Raw genomic sequence first — 21290 nt, forward strand, 5'->3', positions numbered from 1 at the left:
GCTCCCCTTTCAATTCCTGGCTGTTTGCAGAATTTCCTTTCAGCGCGGCTTATAAGGTGAACGCTGGTGCCGCTGACCACAGATACACTCAATCAGGGTAGAAAAAAAATAAATAAAAAATCCCATCGCTGATCTGCTTTGGGATCCCGCCACCATTTCCTTTGTAATTCCGAAATCCACGCAAATCCAACGGTTTATTTAAAAAATACTTTGTACATCTGTACTTTTGATTAAATGATCACATTTGCCGCTTTCGCTGTATTTGGGTTGCATTAGTATCAGAAACGCTTACCGTTAAATTCCAACCCCCCTCACCTCATGACACGCACATCCTCCCTGCCCTTGTAATGCAGCTCGGAGTATAAAAGCAGGCGTAAATCGCTATTGCTTTACCTTAATGCGGCCGCGCTTTTAGCTACTAAAGAGAAAAGCCGCTTCCTATTATGTCCGCTCTGTTGCCTTCAGCAGGCTGCTGACCTCGTATCCAGGACGTCCCGATCCGCATCGGTCCTCGTCCTTTCCCTAGCTGGAATCCTGCCATTTTTTATTTATTTATTTATTTTATTTTTTATGTCCTTCCTTCCTGAAATGACTGTCAGAAATAAAGAGCACCCTCCCCCCAGCAGGCCCACCCACTCCAAAAGACTCGCATCTGTAATTAGAGATGGAGCGTTCATTAAGGTAATTAAATACTTTGTGCAGAATCACCTATAATTAGATGTTGGGTCGCCATTGTAATTAACGCACTGGCGCGACTTCTCTGCTCTCTTGTATGTCTGTGTGTCGCCCCGGACACGTTAACGCAAGCTAAACGCGGCGTTTGAGGCTCATTGAGGCTCATTCCAGTTGTGTGTGTCCACTTTAATAACCGTGTACATGTTTGTATGTGACATTTATTGTTTAAACCGTCTGTCTTGTTGATGGACCACAGGCCAGATCTGTGAACGGGCTCGGAATTAAATCATAGGCAAACAAAAGCATCTGAGGAAAATACAGGGCAGAAATGTGTGGTCGATCTGTCCACAGGAGCCGCACGTTCAGAAGAGAACCATCAGCAGAGCCTCTTTAAAAGTAGATCACCATATGTGTAGCCATTCCGGAATCATAACATGTTTACCTACAGCAGTGCAGAGTGATGAGCTCAGACACTGCTGTGCTGATCAGTATAGCCTTTAGTTTAGCTTCAGATTGTTTTTTGCAGCCTGCCGTTATAGAGACATGTACAGAAAGCACGGTGGTTGGTTGGTGGGGCATCTCCCATTTAAACGACCCCCTGATGCCACGCCTGTTTGTGAATGATAAACAATTAACTTACTTAAGATTAAGAGAAGAGAGTTTTTACTTCCCAAACAAGTATAATAAATAATAAAACAATATTTTATTAGATGCTTCCCAAGTGACACAGCAGACTAAGTGTTAGGCCCTGTGGTCAGGTTGCAAAGACAGAGCACGAGAGGAAGTTTGTTATGGCAAAATAACATCACGAGCAACGTAGATCACAGCCATCATGTTATCTATTGCTTTTATACACCAGTTAAATAAATAAAGTCAGAAATTAATAAATTGGGCCGTAAACATGACATCTGATATGTTTTAATGTTAACAATTCCTTCCGCCAAATTATAGTTCCTTAACAAGCAGCTTGTTGCTATGTCAGAGTAACGAGCTCCGTCCACTCGCTGCACAGCTGGCAGTTTGTTCTCCAGCTCCTTACGCTAAATTCCCAAACTGTCATCACCACTGAGCAGCTTTTCAGTCGCAGCTGTAACAGAAGAACAGCTCAACAACTTGGAATCAGCCAGAAATGAACCCAGTACCATTTGCCAAACATGTAGTCTGATCTTCAGGCTGACCAAATCGGACTGAGCAAATAAAACTGATGCAATATCAAGTTCAGCTCAGTTTTGTCATTTTTTTTGCCAGATCAGTATTATTGTTGTTTTGTTCCAGCCAGTCTGCAAAGCCCATTTTGTTTGGCAAATGAGAACGCTTCTCAACCAATCAGCTTGCGTGGCTGGAACTAACTGGTTATATAAATGTATAGATATGTACTGTAAAGAGAAAGAAAGGTTTTTCTTTTTAATAAGGTATTTATTATAGTAACATCAACTTTGTCATTCTCTAAGGTCCTGTTTACCAACTTGTCCTGATTTTTTGTTGTTTTTATAAGCATGAATCGTGGCGCATCTGATGTTAAAAAGAGGCTTTGTTTGAATGTTTTTGGGCTTCTTATTATTTGCTCAGTGCTTGAGTCTTTTTATTTCCTTTTTAGAGAGCTTCTGAGAATGTGACCCTCCATTCCATTGGTCATGTGTTCTGTTTGACACTGACACACGGTCGTATCGGTCAGAGAGCCGGGTGAGCTTGTGTGGGCAGTGTTGTCCGCCAGCACCTGTGAGACTCCGTTTGAGTGTGTGCCCTCAGATGTGTGTCTTGAGTGGGTGTTCTGTCAGGTGAGCCGTGAGAGGAGGGCTCGGCCGGGCCCTGTCGCCAAGAGCGGCACTTTGCTGGAGCGAATTGGGGAGGGGAAAATATTATATCAGATTAGTGTGTATTAAGCAGAGCCTAAAGAGTATATTAATGTAATCCCTCTGTTTTACCATGAGCTGGTCCGAGAGGCTTAAGCAGGACTCGCGAGCTCACAGCCCACTGGATTAGGGTGAAACTGAGAGGGCTTAATGGGCCTGCCGAGGTGTGTGTGCGTGCATGTGTGTGTTCGTTGATGGTCACCGACACTGATACCACAGTACCAAACGCATGCAGGCGTGCATACTTCCTTTTACTCGCACACAATGATTTGTGCGTAATCTGCGTTCGTTTTGATCCAAAGATGGAACTGATCCAGTCTTACCTCTGATAACCTCTGATAATATACCAGATCCATTCTTCCACTTGCTTTTAGTGACCACAGTGGCAGCCGTCTGGCCAGTGCTTGCATTGTATTAACCTTATTTAGCTGCTTTTAAACTGTGTAAACATCTGTACTTGTTCTTGGAGACTAAAACTATTCCATGTTTTTAAAACTGTGGAGCCTTCAAAGGCAATTCCACAGATTTATCCAAATTTCTACATAATCACTGAGATGTAAACAGTCATTCAGAGTGGTCTTGTGTGAAATGCTTCATTGTAGAGAAATTTACTGCCTCACATTTCGTTACAGTGGTTTTTTGATAGGAACCCTGCGTTACAATCATATTAAGGCTCACAGTCTCCGCTTTAATTCATCCCAAAGGTGTTCTATCAGGTTGAGGTCCAGACTCTGTGCAGGCCAGTCAAGTTCTTCCACACCAAACTCGCTCGTCCATGTCTTTATGGACCTGCTTTGTGCACTGGTGTGCAGTCATGTTAGAAGAGGAAGGGGCCGTCCCCAAACTGTTCCAACAAAGTTGGGAGCATGAAATTGTCCAAAATCTCTTTTGATTGAGTTCCTTTCACTGGAACTCAGGTGCCGAGCCCAAGTCCTGAAAAACAACCCCACACCATGATCCCCCCTCCACCAAACTTTACACTTGGCACAATGCAGTCAGACAAGTACGATTCTCCTGGCAGCCACCAAACCCAGACTCGTCCATTGGATTGCCAGAGGAAAAGTGTTATTCATCACTCCAGAGAACACGTCTCCACTGCTCCAGAGTCCAGTGGTGGCGCTTTATACCACTGCATTCCATGTTTTGCATTGCGCTTGGTGATGTAAATCTTGGATGCAGCTGCTCAGCCATGGAAACCCATTCCATGAAGCTCTCTACACTGTTCTTGAGCTGATCTGAAGGCCACATGAAGTTTGGAGATCTGTAGCGATTGACTCTGCAGAAAGTTGGTGACCTCTGCGCACTACGCCCCTCAGCATCTGCTGACCCCGCTCTGTCATTTTACATGGACGACCACTTTGTGGCTGAGTTGCTGTCGTTCCGAATCACTTCCACTTTGTTATAATACCACTGACAGTTGACTGTGGAATATTTAGTAGTGAGGAAATTTCATGACTGGACTTGTTGCACAGGTGGCGTCTGATCACGGCACCACGCTGGAATTCACTGAGCTCCTGAGAGCGACCCATTCTTTCACTAATGTCTGTAGAAGCAGTCTGCAGGCCTAGGGGCTTGGTTTTTGTACACCTGTTGCTATAGAAATTATTGTAACACGTCAATTCAATGATTTGAATGGGTGAGTGAATACCTTTGGCAGTATAGTGTATTTTATAAATATTTTGAGTGATGGCCTTCTGTGAGGGAGCTTTTGGGAGCCTTAAAATCCTATCACAACCAGTATGAAAATTTCTGAACATTTCACATCTAACCTCTTTGAGTGACTTCGTTTGTTTGTTAGAAATTTTTGTAAAAGGGTGAATTTAATAGATCTTCTTTTGGGCTATTCACAAACCAGCTGTTATGATGGTCACATTCATCCCTTACAGTACAGTTTAGATGGCCCAAAGTGCATTTGGACGAGTTCGTTAACAGTGGCCTTTTCTTCCTCCACAGAGCCGATGAGATTGAGATGATCATGACCGACCTGGAGCGAGCCAATCAGGTAAGACCCCACCTCCCCACTTCGCTTCTTTCAGTGACTCATCACCGTGTCCCACTCTGCTAGACTGAGCTCATATCCTGTATGTACACTGGCAGCTGTTCACTGGCCTGATGCGGAGCGCTGTTGCCAAAACAGTGATGTCACTTCTGCTGTCATAAGCTTAGTCAGAACGGCCGGAACAATACTGACTTTCACTGAGTCCAGCGAGCATTACAAATATTTAAAAAGCAAGAATCATGTAGGTGCTACTAGGAGTTAAACAAACATAACTGGGTCCGTCTTCCTTTACTTTGTTGGTAGCCAAATTAGTATGGCTTAGTATAAGAACATGTTTGTTTTTTTTTTAATGAATCATCTTTTATTTAACTTCGGAGAACATTGAGGGTTACACTCATTTACAGTGTTGAGCTGATACAGGAAAAAGAGGCTGATGATGTGTAAGAACATAGCAAATAATCAAAGTAAATTTTGTAATAAAAATGACTCAAATCAGGTGAGTATGTAAAAATACATAAACAAAAAACAGAAAATATGAAGCAATATTTAAAGCCTAAAATCAAATAAAAGGAAGATCAAAAATGGAAATGACTAAAACAATAATAAAATATAATTAAAGCACATGATGAATTAAAAACATCATTAAAGCAAGAATAAGAATAATAACAAATGCATCAATGGGGATAAAAATCAAATGAATTGAACTAAAATAATGAAACTAAGGCAATAATAGTGGTTAGCGAGTTTAAACTGCCTGAGTGACCAGGCGAGCGGAGCTTTAGGGTTTCCTGTAGTGAGGTCACTGAATTTCCAAGTTCAGTAAAACCTTTCAGTGCTTGGCATGTGATTGAACCACTGGAGCGAGTCTGATAATTACCATTATTTCTAGACATTTAATAATGATGGTACATCTTTCGATGGTTTATGATTTATAAAATCAGAAGCAGCCTGGATTTTCGTCTTCGTAGGTGAATGAGCAGGTTATTTATTTCTAAAAGTGTTTTTATTGTGTTTAAATGCTGTTTTTATCTGTGGCTATACACATTTTTCATAGTAGGAAGGCTGCGATTGTATTTACAGCAGCGTTTTTTGCCCCTCGCTGCTCTCTTGCATCTCAACACAGAGCCACGGCATTTAACACACAGAGTAGCCAACAGTGTCCTAGTCAATCTGATAAGGGACTTGCAGTGGAAAATAGTTTTATTTGATTAGATACACTAAAAATGTCTGAATCATTTTCTATTCTGCTGGTGAAACAGCCAAAGATCCTGCAGAAATAGAATATAAAGACTTTATTAGGTCTTCTGCCACGTGGCTTGCTACACCATCGCAGTGCATGCTGAGCCAGTATCTAATCAGTATTAAGAAGTTTCAGGTGCCTTCATAGATAAACCTTCTACCACTCCAGTAATCTCATTTTTCTTGATTTATTGAAATGCTAACAAGCTATTCATGTCCACACAGAGAGCGGAGACAGCAGAGAGAGAGGCCGAAGCACTGAGAGAGCAGCTCACTTCAGCCAACAAATCCCTGCAGCTGGCCACTCAGATCCAGAAAGCTCCAGACATGGTATCAGTGCTCAGCTTCATGTCCTCCAGCTTAGAGATTCAGCTGAAGCAGCTTGACCTGAATGCATTTGGATATATGTATTGGACAGAGTGCTTAGCCATTGCTGACTCTCCTTTGTCCGTGTGTGTAGGAGCAGGCGGTGGAGGTGGTGTCCCGTTCCAGTCTGGAGGCGGAGCTGAGCGCCAAGGAGAGGGAAATGGTGCAGCTGGTGGAGGATGTACAGAGACTGCAGGCCAGTCTGGCCAAACTCCGCGAGAACTCCTCCTCTCAGATTAGCCAGCTGGAGCAACAGCTCAGCGCCAAGAGCGCCACGCTCAAGGTTCTTAGCAGTAGCAAACTTTCTTTAAGGAACAGTTTGGTAAAAAAGTGTAATTCAGACCATTTCCCCCTTTCTTCTCATGCTGTTGTCAGTAAAAATGGACAGCAGTACAGGCAAAATGAGAGGTTTGGCTGCTGTCATTCGCTATTGGACACAACATAAGAATATATTGCTACACTTTAGAGACGGAAGCATGTGGACACCTGACCATTACATGTGTGAGCTTGTCGCACATCCCATTTCACATGCTCTTCTGGGAAGACTTTTCCCATTTAATCTAAAGAGCTGTGAGGATGGGTGCCGATATTAAACGATAAGGCCTGGCTCGCATTCAACATTCCAGTTCATGAAGTTCAGTGGGGTTGAGGTCTTTGCTGTGTGTAGACCACTGGAATTCCTTCACACCAAACTTGACAAACCATATCTTTATGGATCTTTATGGATGCTGGAACAGGAAAGGTTCTTCCCCAAACTGCTTCCCCAAAGTTGGAAGGGCATAATTATCTGAATTGTCTCTGTAGTTAGCATTACTTCACTGGTACCAAGGGGCCCAAACCCTAAAAAACACTGAGACCATTACCCCTCCTCCACCAAACTTTACTCTTGTACTTTGCATGGCAGTAGGTAGCGTTATACTGGCATACACAAAAAACAGATTTGTCTGCCAGGTAGTATAGTAAAGCTTGATTCATTACTCTAGAGAACACATTTCCACTCCTCCAGAGTCCAGCCGACGCTGGAGAGGTGTGCAAAGTTAACTTAGGCTAATGTGCAGCAGTTCAGCCATAGAAACCCATTTCATGAAGTTCCCAACACGCAGTTCCTGTATTGATTTTGCTGTATTGTTAGTGAGTGTTGCAACAGAGGATAGGCAATTTTTACACACTATGAGCTTCAGCACTCCCACTCTTGGTTGAGCTGTTGTTGCTCCTAGATGCTTCTATTTCACAATAATAGCACTTACAGTTGACCAGGGCAGATTTAGCATTGCAGGAATTTTACAAACTGACAAAGTGGCATCTTACTGAGCTCTTTAGTACGACCCATTCTACTGCCAGTGTTTGCCTCTGGGGTTTGCATGGCTGTATGCTTGATTTGACACACCTTTTAGCAATGGATGTGGCTGAAACACAAATGCAGTAATTAGGGGGAATGTCCACATACTTTTGGGCATATCGTGTACTTGATATAGATTGAGGTGAGTGTATGATAAATGGAGTGTTTACACTTGGTTAGATTAAAGCAAACTCTAGTGAGATTGCACCACTAGGACAAGTGAGAGGACAACCACTCAAAGCCTGGAACAGACCATATAGGTGGACAGAGACCCAGAGAAAATCAGTCTTTATCCTTTTCCACACTTATTCTGGTGTGGTTTGTTTGAAGTATGAACGCAATACAGAGTATAGTCAACCTAAACACATTAAAGAAGCGGTTACTGAGAAAATGAAATAGGCAAAAAGAGAAGAAAATGAAGCTGCTGCTGTTCTGAAAATGATGGACTGACCACCCCAGAGTCCAGATCTCAGTATTTCTGAATGCAGTCTTATTTTGAGAAACTATAGGTGCAAACCAGCTAGACTGAGCTTCTGATGTGTGGAAAAATGTCCCTGCAGATTTTTTTCTGAGAAATTGAGCAAATTCCAAAAATAATGGAAGCTAATAAAGGAAGAGTGGACACACTTTGTACGGATTTAGTAATTATATTGAACAGTTAAGGCTTTTGTGTGATTTTCTGTTGTACGTGCAGTTCTAACTGGAAGTTAAATGAAGTTACTGAAGGGTGGTCTCTGATTACTGCGCAGTACTGCCCATTAAACGGTCACAAAACCTGTGCAGTCAGTTGCACCTTTTTCCTTGAACCATTTTTGTTTACATGCTTTGGTTTGATGGCAAATCCCTAAGCAAACTAGAGCTAAAACACAACAATGCATTATTTCCTACGTCGGTCTAGACCAGAGAAACCGGACTGTAGATATCAGGCACCCTTAGATATTTAGATTGCAGTTCTAATTGGTGAGCTTCCATTACGTCTTGGCGAGATTTGCTTCGTTTCTCTAGTGAAAAACCAAACGTATCTTGGCAGGTTGACTACATTTGGGGTAAGGGGGAAATTGTCTAAATTAGATTTTTCAACAGACTGTTCCCACACTTGTTCAGATGCTAATAAGGAAATGTGTCATTACCTCTCAATATAATTTTTCCGTGAAGAACGTCTGTATTGAATGTCTGTCTCGTCATATTACCCAATCCCCACTTCTCCTTTTCTCCTTACTCATTCCTGCCTCGCTTGTGCAGCAACTGGAGGAGAAGTTGCAAGAGCAGGCCGACTACGAGGAGGTGAAGAAAGAGCTGAGGTAGGACCTGAGTTGCCTCATTAACCCCAGCACTTACCATACAGCCTGTAAATACACTCAATAAGCCACAGCCTTTTTATTATTAGTCCATCATCCACCCTCGTAGTTGTATTGCAAATACCAGATCGGTCATTATGAGTAATCAGCACTGCTATTTTGCATCGGCATAGAAAGCTTGTGTTGTGGGTTTGTGAGTGTTGGGATGCTTGGCTAACTCTGTTAGCGTAGCACAGAGCTATGATGCGGTCTTATCGGCGCATGGCTGATCTGGTTAGCGCCTGTCTTTAATGGACTTTAACTGCTTTAGCCCGGGTGGCACGTCTGCCGTTCCCTACTCTAACTCGATTGCGTGTTTATAGATCTGAGTCAGGGCTTCCTCACATGAATGGGCCCCTTTTTATTCGAGCAGAGGCCCGTCCTCCTGGCCTCAGCTCAAAACCGCCCTTATCAGCCGCGTTAGCACTGCCAGTCCCCAGCACCGATAGCATCTTTGAAAGCATTCCTCACTAATGCCACCAGAATTGATCTGATCTGGCCATGAAAAAAGATCACGCCTCCTATTTAACCGCTGCTGAAAATAAGAGGGGAGAGCAGGACTTTAGACGACACAAATTCTTTGAGGAAAATTGATTTAATTTGCCTTGTTTCAAAATAAATGTGAGGCTCTGGTTATTTCGGAATGAGAAGCCCTGATTGATTGTGTGTGGCTCTGTCTGTTTCCTATTTCTGAACAATCTCTCTTGTCTCTCCACAGTATCCTTAAGTCTATGGAGTTTGGGCCGACTGAGAGTGCAGCAGTGCAGGTAACTGTATGCCTCTGTGTTGCTCAGCTATACATACACTATATGTCCAAAAGTATCCAGACATCTCTTGTAATAATGGTTTCTGCTGCTTTAAGGTGCACCCACTGTTGATGGAGGTGTAAGGTGCATATGCACAGCTTGTATCTCTATAGGAAAGCCCTGTACTAGTAGAATAGCACACTGTAAAGACGCCACACATCATGTGCAGTGCCAAGTGTTGGCTAGAGGGGTGTAAAATCCCCGTGTTGGGCTGTGGAGCAGTGGAACTGTGTTCTCTGCTCTCTCCATCCAATACCTTTGGGATGATTTATGAACCAGAACTGACTGTCCAACATCAGTAACTGACCTCATTTATGCTCAATCAATATCTAGAGTGAAGCCTTCCCACACGAGTAGAAGCTGTTACTGCAGCAAAGAGGAAAAACGCCCCATTAATATCCTTGAATTGAGGAGAAATGCTGGATTAAACTTTTGGGGTTACAGTGTACATCATTGGATCAAAGATTTTCTTTGTAATACAAAACTGGTCCGTTCAAATTTTTTTGTTTGATTTTGATTTGCACAGTTGTTTTATGAAACTAATGACGGTGGTGGTAGTTTTGCCTCTTAGGTAGTTAACCGTTGAGTTTGGGTGAGGCTGGTGGTTCCTGTCTGCAAATATAGCTATAAAAGTTTAAGTCGTTACCTTTCTACCATGAAAATGCATCAATGAAGTCTTTATTGGAGCTGCAGCTGACAGTGCGATTAATACATCATGGCTTAGTATTAAGTACTTGTGTTTCTCTGTAATAAACCCAAACTCACTGTTTGCCCGACTTTTCTCTCATCTCAGGACTCGTCTAAGCCACTGGAGGTGCTACTGCTGGAGAAGAATCGTGGTCTTCAATCTGAGAATGCTTCCCTGCGCATCGCCAACACCGAGCTGAGCGGTAAGTGTCTGATCTACTCCGGCTGCCCTGCAGGCACTGAAATGGAAGAGGCTAGACAAGCCTGAGGCCTGTTGGGGGAGGTATTTGTTTAGGGACCAGAAAAAGAGACAGAAAAGAACCACACTAGTAGTTTTTGCCTGATATGGCTGCAGTGCTTTGGTATAGGTCTGTGTAGGGGGAGATATATATATATAATTTTTTTAGGCACTTTAGAAAACAAGATTAAATAAACTATTGATGTGGACAGTATACAAATTCATATATATGTTCGTTACTGATATTTTCTCCATTCTATATTCTATTTTTTTGTCATTAAGTCACACCTTGTCCTATTTTATATATAAATATTAAAACGTATTACCTAGCGATATGAGCATGGCGTGATTTGAAGGCAGTGGAAAAGGGTGGAACAGGTTAATGCTGTTAAAATGGAGACACTTTTTTGAACTGTTTTTCATGTCGAAAAAATGGGCCACTTCAGCACTTTGCCACATTAGTCATGGCTCTTTTGATAATTGCTCATCACCAGATGTGCCGCTGACATTTCGAGCAGCGTGCTGACTATAGAGCAGACTGCTTTATGTGCTCTTTCTCCGTCCTCTTCTGCGCTATCTCTCTCGTTCAGTCTCTCTCCACTCAGGCTGTCTCTCACACACTCTCTGGTCCCTCTGAACACTTTACCATACCAGGGGAAAAAAGCTGTGCTCCATGGAAAGGTCCCTTGAGTTGGTGTTGTACTTCTGGAAATCTAGCACTGTGCAGTTATCCACAAAAGTTTATACACTGCAGGTTATAGCGCTTCCTGACTTTTAATTGGAGTCATTTGCAAGCTCTCATTTTCAATATACTTGAAAGCAATGGCATTAATATGATGTCGGAACAAACGGGGGAATGTGATCAGACCTCCGTGTGAAGTCTATCGCTTTTTTTTTGTTTTTTTAATATGTATCTGTGCGTATGTGTTTGTGTGGGTGTGAGAGAAAAATGTCAAGAGCTTTGGCTTTGGGGCTGCATAAACAGGATATTTAAATAGAGCTCAAAACTTTACATAAAAAAAATTACCATAATTGACAGGTCACTGTTGCCTGACCTCCTCATCACGTCCCACTAATTTAAAGGAGCCTTTGGTCATTTGCATACATGAAATTCATTTGTTGATTGTTTTGTTTTAACGTTCGCCGCGTCCACTCCTTCAAGCAGTCTTGGCAGTCTTACCTTAGGCCCTTGCTCTATGTAGAGCGTAGAAATCGCCCTGGTGTTGCCCTTCACGTTGCTGTTGGGATGTTATTCAGAGATGCTTTTGCATTCAGGTAGAGAAATTTGGCCCTGTGGGTCCACAGAAATGTTTCTCATGGTTATGGAACGCTGCCCTCAGTGTAGGCAAACATGTAGCACAACATGAGATCTATGAAAAATTCATAGTGTTGGGGGAGCGTTTTTAATGCTCCAAAATTTTCTCCCCCTTAAACTATTCCCCTTAGAGAGACGTCCACCTGCGTTAAGATCTAAAGCTCTGTTCGTGTCCGGCCCACTGTGGCCTATGAATATTTTACCTGATTCATATGAGGCCACAAAATGAATATTTACCACTTTAATGCTTAACCTTCATCAAGAGTGACGGTGCAGTCTGAACTTATTGTTGAACTTCATCGTTTTTATTATTACTGCTATTATTCCTCCCTCATACCTGTCTTTCTTGTTTTTGAAAGAACTTTTTCTCTTAATATTTTACAATCCATAACAAGCGCTTTTTGAATGCACACTGTTTTGGTTGTTGAGCCACGGAGACGTCTTCAACAGTGAAGTGTCGTTAATGCACTGTTGCACATCAGTCACGTAGGAGGAATGGACAGGAATGGACATTTATAAAGGTCAGATGCAAGAATGAATTATCTGATAGCTCATCAAAGCCCCCGACCCTTTTGGTCATTGCTGATCAAGTGACCATCCCTGTACGTTGACTATCAGAGAGTCACACTGCTCAATAGACTGAGCCAAAGGCTGGACCATGCTCCCAATCTGCCTCTCCTCACCACATAGAGAGAAACTGGTGGCAACGGATCTGGACGGCAACAAGATCAATATCCTTCCAGGCTGTTGCTTACAAGAAAGGTGCAAACAACAAATGCATGGGCGGCTTGTCTGGGGGGCTTGGCAAAAAAAAAAAAAAAAAAAAAGGTTAATACAAGTTTAAAGTCTTTTCTCCACATAAATAAAAAAAAAACTGTCTTTTTGGACCCCTTTTTTTTGTTAACTCCCCCATAATGCATTGTGTTTGCCCTTTCTTGTAGGGTCAGCCGGCCAGAAAGGGAAAGAGGAGACTCCGCTCTGCCAACTCGGCCCTGCCTCCACCAACTCAGCCCCTACTGCCCTGCAGGGCGCCACGCCCCCTCCCGCCTCATCCTCCCAACTCTCAGTCCGCACAGGGGCGGGGCCCAACTCCGCCCCAGGTCCACCCCCAGATCCACCCGCCAACGGGACACACCCCCACTTCCCGGCCACAGGCCTGGGGCAGGACTTCTATGGCACCGCTGCCTTCCCCCTGGCGGGCAAAGTGGCCCTCAACTCCCTCTTGCAAAGGCAGCTCATGCAGACCTTCTACTCCAAGGCCCTGCAGGACGGCTCCATGCTCTTCGCACCAGCCCACTATGCCCCGGGCCCACTGGCCCAAAGTTCTTTGCAAACCCACCAGCCCTCTTGCATTAGCCCAGATGCCAACGGCGGGACGGCACCCTCGCCCAGCCGCTCGGAGGGCGCCGGCAGCGCCTCTGAGGGCGAGGACATGGACACTGCCGAGATCGCCCGGCAGGTCAAGGAGCAGCTCATTAAGCACAACATCGGGCAGCGTGTCTTCGGCCACTACGTGCTAGGCCTGTCCCAGGGCTCGGTCAGCGAGATCCTGGCGCGCCCCAAACCCTGGAGCAAGCTGACTATCCGCGGCAAGGAGCCCTTCCACAAGATGAAGCAGTTTCTGTCCGATGAGCAGAACATCTTGGCCTTGCGCAGCATCCAGGGCAGGCAGAGAGGTGAGTGGACTCTAGATCTTGATGAGTACTTCGCTCATAGAATGCTGGTGTTGCTAATTCTAAAGTTAGACAGAAGCTGTTAAAGTAATTTAACTTGCAGCCAACAAACAAATCAATCTATATGTCACATATAAATATAAGATTATATGACAAGTATAATAATTGTACAGTGTTTTGCGAAAGTCTGAGCAGCCGTTCAAATGAATTTGTTGATTTTCTAAGTGAAAATAAATTAGGCCATAATCTACAGAGAGCATTCTTCATGTTTTAAAGCACACATTTTGTTTATTTTTTATTTATGTATTTATTTATTGTGGAATATGTTAAACTTAGCAAGTAAAATGTGCACATTTTTAGAAAAATGACATATTTAAGGTGTTCCCTCTAAATCTAAATCAGGGGTGTCAACCTCAACCACTAAAAGGGCTATATTAAAAGATCATAACAAATCTGTGGGCCAGCTGTATTTTTATTTTATATTTACTTAAGTATGCCAAAACTACAATGGCAAAAAGTAGACACTGAATACTTGAACAATTCAAAAATAATAATAGTATAATAATAGACTACAGTGATAATAATAGACTACATTACCTGCAGATCACTGATAAACCTCTTTCAATGTCCCCGCTGTATAGAAGGTTCTTAAAACTACCCGTTCGCTTGAACTAGACACCATCTTTTTTTTTTGTTTTGTTTTGTTTTTGTGGTGCATTCATAGATTGTTGTTGGGAAGGGGGTGGGAGCACACATTACATTGCAGTGCATGCTGGGAACTGTAGTGCAGTTTGTGGTAAAATATTAATATAAAATATAAAAATTAAAATAAGGTCACAGGCCTGTCTTGGCATGTGGGCCCTGTGTTTGATGCATAGGCTGTAAAGGATGTGTTAACCAGAGTCGCCGTCAGAGCAAAAGCTTTTGCTCTTCGTTTTTTGTCACACTTGATCAACACAAGCTGGGCTTTACATTGTATTAACATGTCTTTGAGTGCACTGATAGAATGGAAATATCTTAAGTAAGATTTTGTTCCAACAGTCACTTATTTTGTCTTAGAAAATCAACAGAACTTGTACACAAGTATACTTGAGAGATGTCAGTTGATGGTATACATTAACATGGCTGTTGAAGCACATCAGCATTCTAAGGTGAAGTCTTGAATCAGCTAAATTTGTGATTAAGCATGCCATTTTAATTTCCTCTCAGATGTGTAAATGAAGACCAGTGACTAGTTTAGTATTTGTATGTAGAGTGTTGCTTCATATACATTAGTACATATTAATTCTCAACCATTAAGAGTTTGTGAAAGTGTGATTGAGCAGCTGGCTGTTACTTTGGAGTCTAGAAAAGCGCTGCATGTACCGTGATGAACTCCTTTCTCCTCCGTCTCTACATATCGATTCAGATGTCAGTTTAGATCCTTCACATCTTTTCCATCACAAATCATTTCCACACGACCAAGCTTCTGATCGTCCTTCAGCCTCCGCGGCCCGTCCTCATCGCGCGCTAATCGATCCCGAAACCTTTCACTGATCAATAGTATTGACCCAGAAGGAAGGCAACGGTAAGTCTCGGAGAGTTTCGATCCACACCGCTTGCTCCAGTTCCGGCCTGGGAGTGCTAGGAATATAGACAGCTGGGAAGCTGTCAGCCTGTGCTGACCTAAGATCGCTTCCTCTGTCCATCTTTAACCTTAAGTATCAAAGGAAAGGCGTCAGATATCCCAGTCTGACCGTGCTGTGTGCTGAGCTTGAGTTAGATTGCGGGTGATTGGAGAAGGCCTTGCTGTGTGCAGAGAGCTGTGGGCACATGGCTGTCCGCTCTCGTTATTCATTATAGGCGCATTTGGCAGAACAGTGGACATTTGGGAAATGTTGCACAGCAGCAGAAAGAACCGAGGGGGCTGCTGCCATATGCAAGCTTTGGAAAGTGTCTAAGAAACCTTTTTCACGGCTTGAGTGTGCGCTACAGTAGTTTGGCGAGTTCTCTTTGGTTTGTGTAACTCTCAGCTGCTGAACGCTCAGGTTTTTGTTAGTAAACAGTGAAAGCGGCTTTTCAAGGCCACTTCTTTTTAATGAGTGGGCTCTAACCTGTAATCCGAGATTTTCTTGGCAAGGAGTCACCGGTCCTGCTGCACATATGTTGACAAAGAATTCATTTGCCTTCAACTTAGCCAGATAACACAGCCAGCCCAGTCTAACTACACATTTCCACTGTGTTCATCCGTTCCAGGCAAGCTTTTGAAGATATTAGGCATGACCAGCTCACTTGCGTAAACATCCTCAGGTGCTGAACTTCAAGCAGGTCCATCGTCAGCCATTTCCAACCCCCTCGCCTCACTCCACCCTCCCGGCCATGATAGCGTACTCAGCTCCAGTCAGCCACACGCACCCTTTTCATCTTGTCGTCCCTTTTTTGTCGTTTATTTTGACAGAGAGCCCAGGCCAGGCCCTTAGCCGAGTCTTTCAGGAAGGTCCGAAGCGGAGAGCCGGCTCTGAAGGTGCCCCGCGGACAGGTGTGTCCCATAGTCCCTCTTTTTGTTTTTTTTTCACCCCCCCATTGTGGCCGTTTTTCCCTGTGGTAGTGCTTTGGCTTTAGTGCTTGGTTGAATTTAACGTTTGGTAGCTCCGTTCCTGAAACAGTATGGTCAGTACTTTTTTAGCCTCAGGTGAATGAACGTGTCTGGGAGGTCCAGGTCTAGGATCAGTAGGATCATTTGTGATTAGTGTTTATATTGATTTATAACAACTTTATGAAGTAAGAGTTTGTTGTAGTATGAAAACATACTGTTTACTCCCCACTCTGTACAGTTCATGATACATATATGTGCCTATTTTTCCCAGAACCTCGCCCGTTATTATAGTTATAAGGAATGTTTCAGCCTAGATTGCGTCCTGAATGAGACACAATACAGGACAGCCAATCAGAGCAGAGCTCATTTAAGCAAATAAGCCTTAAACTTACAGGAAAATGAACTGCCTGTTTAATTCTAAGGGATAAAGGCAGGTTGGGAAATGGTCATGTACAAATGAATTAGAACTCTTTTTGGTCCATCAGATCACAAGGCCGTTGTAAGTGGAGAGCAAATAAACTGCACAAATACAGGCAGAAATGAATGAACCCATGTTTCCACAGTGGTGACATGCTAAAAATAAGGCCTTATGAACCTGATATACTTTACTTTGTTCTGTTTTCTCCTCTTAAACGCAAATCTGTGAAAATTTTGAAATAACTGTAACTTTACAGGAGAAGGAAAAAACTTTTTACTTTTAATCTAAGCCAATGGAACCTGATATATTTCCATGGCATTCTGGGCCGTTTCTGGCCGGTTCATCATGAAATGTACACACAATGTAAAGAGCAACAGACATTTTCAGATTATTTTCAGTAATTTTCAAAACTAAAAAACGGCAGAAATGGTGAGGTTTTGTTCCGACAGCTGCGATATGCAGAATAGAATTCCCTCTTTTATGGATATTATATAATGTATATAAAACTCTGTATGAATATAACTGAAAAGCAGTCTCACCAGGTACGAATATCACAGCTGCTAGTAAAAACATTAAATCGCCGAGCATTTTCTCTGCCTAATGTTGATGTCTGAGGCTGACACTTCAATCAGATCCGGCCACCCGGAGTCTACAGAGAGCACGACCTCAAAACAAAGGATGTTTCTGCAGAACTTTTTAAAGACCTCCTTGAAAAAGACTCACCCTTTTATGTTTTACTGTTTGGAAAGAAATGAAATGCAATTCCCAGCTTACCTCCAAATGTGGTCGATCAGCCAAGACATGTTTAGTGTCTGAAGTTTGCTTCTTTGATTTTGGACCTGCAAAGCTAGTGTAGCTGACAATAACCCTGTTCAGACTGTCATCAGAAAGTCAACACACATTTGCCTGAAAATAGGACAAAGAATTTGTTAAAATATTGCGATTTTACTGACCACTATTGAGATTGCAGTCTAAATGTGAGTATTTTCTAGAATTTGGTCTTCGGGCCTTTTTTTTTTTTTAACTGAGAGGAACAGCAAATCTATTTTTCAGGATAGAGGCTTGAACTCTGAGTGTAACGTGCCATGAAAATTTTCACCTTAAATATTCCAGTTTGAAAATGACGGCCGCAAACTGTTTCATAATCTCAAATAGACTTGATTAAGAGGTTTCTGGAAGGGTGACGTACTGTTACATACAATTTTGTTTGTCCTTTTGTCCTTATATATTCGTGGCACACTTGAACTGAAAACTGAAGCAGTGCTCTGCTCTGTTTTCTTTGCTAATATTACGCAGATCTGTGCCTGAAGAAAAGAACAGCAAATGTAACCCTTTTATCTTCCGTGGCTTCTTCTGTGTGCTCTTTCCCATGGTGTGGAAATGCGTCTCGGGCACCTCCAGCCCAGCTCTCCCCCGCAAGGACAGCCTGATTGACGTCAGGCGAAAGCCCCAATATATAATTTAGGCATTTTTAACGAGTGCCTGTGCGCCTGAGGCTGGGTGGTGTCGGCTTGGCCTTTCCAACACGCGGGTGTTACACAAATACCTCCACTGGTCAAATAAACACTTGCATTCTCTCATTTGGGGTTTTCACTGGTGGCCTCAAGCTGTGTCATCCATATTCCAGCCTGGCTTGAAACTGTTCTAACAGTATAGCAGTGGACAGAGTGCTTGAAAAGCACAGCGTTTTAAAGGACACTGTTTTCTCAGGTCAGCGGGACGCTGGCTTTCGCGGTCGGCTCCGGCACTGCTGGGCACCACTTTACCCTCAGTCAGAACATGGCCTATTACTTCCAGGTCACACCGTTAACGCCCTGTTGGCGCACACCACACGTCCACTTGAAATGTTTTCAAAGGACCTCACACACATACACGCATAATCACACACAGGCTAGACGTTGTTGACGGTCAGTAACGGAATGAAAGTCTTGATGTCGGTTCTCTGCAGCTTCACTTAAAATCCTGTTCCTGTTCCATTTGTTTAGCGAATGACTCCCAGGTTATTTGTAATGGGTTGTATGTGTTATGGAAGCTTCTCTAAGTACTGTGAACAGCTTTTTGATGTGTGCCTAAATCTGTTGCACCTCTTTCTCTCTGTCTGTCCATCCGTCTAGGCAACATTACGACCCGCATCCGCACACCTGAAAGTGGCTCGGACGAAGCCATCAAATCTATTCTGGAGCAAGCTAAGCGCGAACTGCAGGTCCAGAAAGCAGGCAAGTCCTCCCGCTCCCATATCTCCTTATGAGTCACTTGTAGCTCAGTTAGGTTAGCTTCAGTGAGCCAAATGCCTAACCCTGCAAATCGTTTTTTTGGAGAAACATGCATATATATTTTGTGAATAATTTATGTTCTTGGGAATGTTATGGTTGGAATCAGCTATATCGCCTTTTTTTTTGTTGTTAGCTGTGTAGGCTTTAGCTCGCTAACTTGCTAAATAGTAAACAGGATTGAGGGATGCATCAGCAGCCATGTGTAAGAGATAATGTAGTTTGCTAGATAAAGCACAATTTGATTGTGGCCAATTAAATGTCATACTTTAGAAAAAATAACAAGCATTTTAAAAACATGGTTTGAAAACAGGTTTTGTTTGCCGTTTTTCAGGAGATTTGAAAAGGGAATTGCATCAAATCACATTGATTTCAGAGCAGGATGTGCTGCTAAATCAGTCCCTCCCTCCTCCAAGGGCTCATCTATAAACTTTATTTGAACTAATAAAGTAATGTAAGGGCATTAATATGGCATAGAATTCCCCCAACCAACTTACACTTTACTCCGACCTCCCTTGAGGCTAATTTGATGGGAGCATGGTAAAAGCAATGGTGAATTTCAGAATTTACCACTTTTTTAAAAGTGTAAACATTAGAATTAAACTCCTGGACGTTACACATTACCTGAGTTTGAGTTGTGATGCATCACCATCCAGTAAATTCCAAGCTAAATTAACAGCTGAATGTGGACAGCTAGTTGAAACAGTTTGGGGACAGTTTTCTGACTTCACAAGTAAATGACGACCATCTGAATGCACCTTCCAGCTTTTAAAATTCCAACAGTGGAATTCCAACATCATTCCTGATGGTCTGTTTCTTCCTCCAACAGCCGACGCTACTCTTCCTCCCTCCTCATCCGGGGGCTTGAGCAGCAGTGGAGGCAGTGGCTCGGATGAGGCCATCCGCTCCATCCTAGAGCAAGCGCGTCGAGAGATGGAGGCGCAGCAGGCCGCTCTGGAGCCCGTCCTTAAGGCCTCGTCCTCATCCTCCGCGTCGTCGTCCTCCTCCGTCTCCTCCCTCTCTCAGGGCGACCTGTCCATGTTGTCCCCCAAAATCCTTTTACCATCCACGCTTGGCGCCCCTCTGCCTGCCTACAGCCCGCTGTCCCTGGTCCTGAAGAAACCCCCTTTGCTGGCCTCTTCTTCCCCTTCCTCTCCTTCTCCTTCCCCTCTCTTGGACTACAATAGCATTAAGAAGGAGAGACCAGGATCTCCGGGGCAAGATGGTCTGCCGGATGGCAGCTCCAAACAGGCCAGGGCCTTGGATGGGACATCCAGAGGCCACTGGAGGGATCAGTGGTGGAGCAGCTTGCATCAGGAGCGACACAAAGGCCAGTCTGAGGAGAACCACAGCCTGGAGGACTCCAAAGAGGTAAGGAGCCTACTTTAATCTGCAGGTAGTAAGCATCCGTTATATGGTTATTACATTTGATCTCTGTGGTATGCATGGCAAACATCAGCGATATGGTGAATGTGAGCTGCTCTTGCATGGAAGGTTGCTATGAACTTGTATTTGTGCACAACTAAAAATCTTCATACATCACCGCTTATCAAAGCCTCGTCATCTTTATTTTGCATGGCAAAGAGAAAGTGTGAATGTTATTAGAAATCATTAGAAGTTTTCTTTATTTATTTTCATCTTGAGTGGGCGTATAGATGTCATTGTATTGTCTCAATATAAACAAATAGTTCATACTAGCCCTTTACTCCATCCACACCAAACCAAGCCTACAGTCCTTGAAAAGAAAAAGGAACGTTTGAATAGTTTCTTGAACTCTGAAAATGTAAGATTTGAGGATTTGGAGACCTCTCTGGTGGAAATGTATAATTGTACGCAACAAGTGGAAGATTTTGTAAAGTGATGATTGAAAAAGTGCTCAGAACTCTGAGTGAATTATCTACTATTGCCATCATATTTTCATTGCTATAATGTTGATTGCAATTGAGACCTAAACATCGAGCCGGACCTTCTCTTTGAGCCTGCGCTTGCGACGTTAATACATAAAGGCTTATGGTTCTAAAACCCGACCAGATGCCTCTGACTTCATGAAATTATTATTTTTGGCTTTTCAGGGCGACTAGCAGCAACATCACAACATATTTTAGTGTGTTGGGTTTTTTCTTGACTTAATGAAGCTGCCATTTAAATTAAAACAGCTTTAAGAAAACTGACGATGCCTTTTCTACCACAGTCATGTCTTGTTTTAAGACATTTTCCTGAAACTCAGCCCTTCTTAGCATTAAAACCGCTCATTCTAATGTTCTGTTATGAGTGAATGGCTAGACTTGTTCTCCTTCCCAACTAGCAGTTAAAATAAACACTCACCACCGTAGCGACTGTTCAGAGTTCCAGCTTTTCCTACTAATATTAGATTGAGGAATAGAATGGTTTCTGATTTTATCAGAAATACCTCAAATGTGTATCATCAATATTACATTTTTTTTTAAAGTTTTCTTTTTAAATTCTGACATTTTACCGCCCAGGGCTATTTTAAAGTGTT

General features: G+C 43.1%; 1 protein-coding gene across 1 annotated transcript in view; it reads left to right on the plus strand.

Moving 5' to 3' along the window:
- cux1b (cut-like homeobox 1b) overlaps window positions 1-21290 on the plus strand; it is a 231930-nt gene that overhangs the window by 162404 nt on the left and 48236 nt on the right. Inside the window, exons 9-14 of the mRNA XM_037530974.1 lie at window positions 4482-4530; window positions 5992-6096; window positions 6227-6415; window positions 8714-8772; window positions 9527-9575; window positions 10408-10504. Coding sequence (XP_037386871.1) covers window positions 4482-4530; window positions 5992-6096; window positions 6227-6415; window positions 8714-8772; window positions 9527-9575; window positions 10408-10504 — 548 coding nt within the window. The remainder of the gene's footprint in view (window positions 1-4481; window positions 4531-5991; window positions 6097-6226; window positions 6416-8713; window positions 8773-9526; window positions 9576-10407; window positions 10505-21290) is intronic.

Source organism: Pygocentrus nattereri, chromosome 19, assembly GCF_015220715.1.
Source record: "Pygocentrus nattereri isolate fPygNat1 chromosome 19, fPygNat1.pri, whole genome shotgun sequence".
NCBI lineage: Eukaryota > Metazoa > Chordata > Actinopteri > Characiformes > Serrasalmidae > Pygocentrus > Pygocentrus nattereri.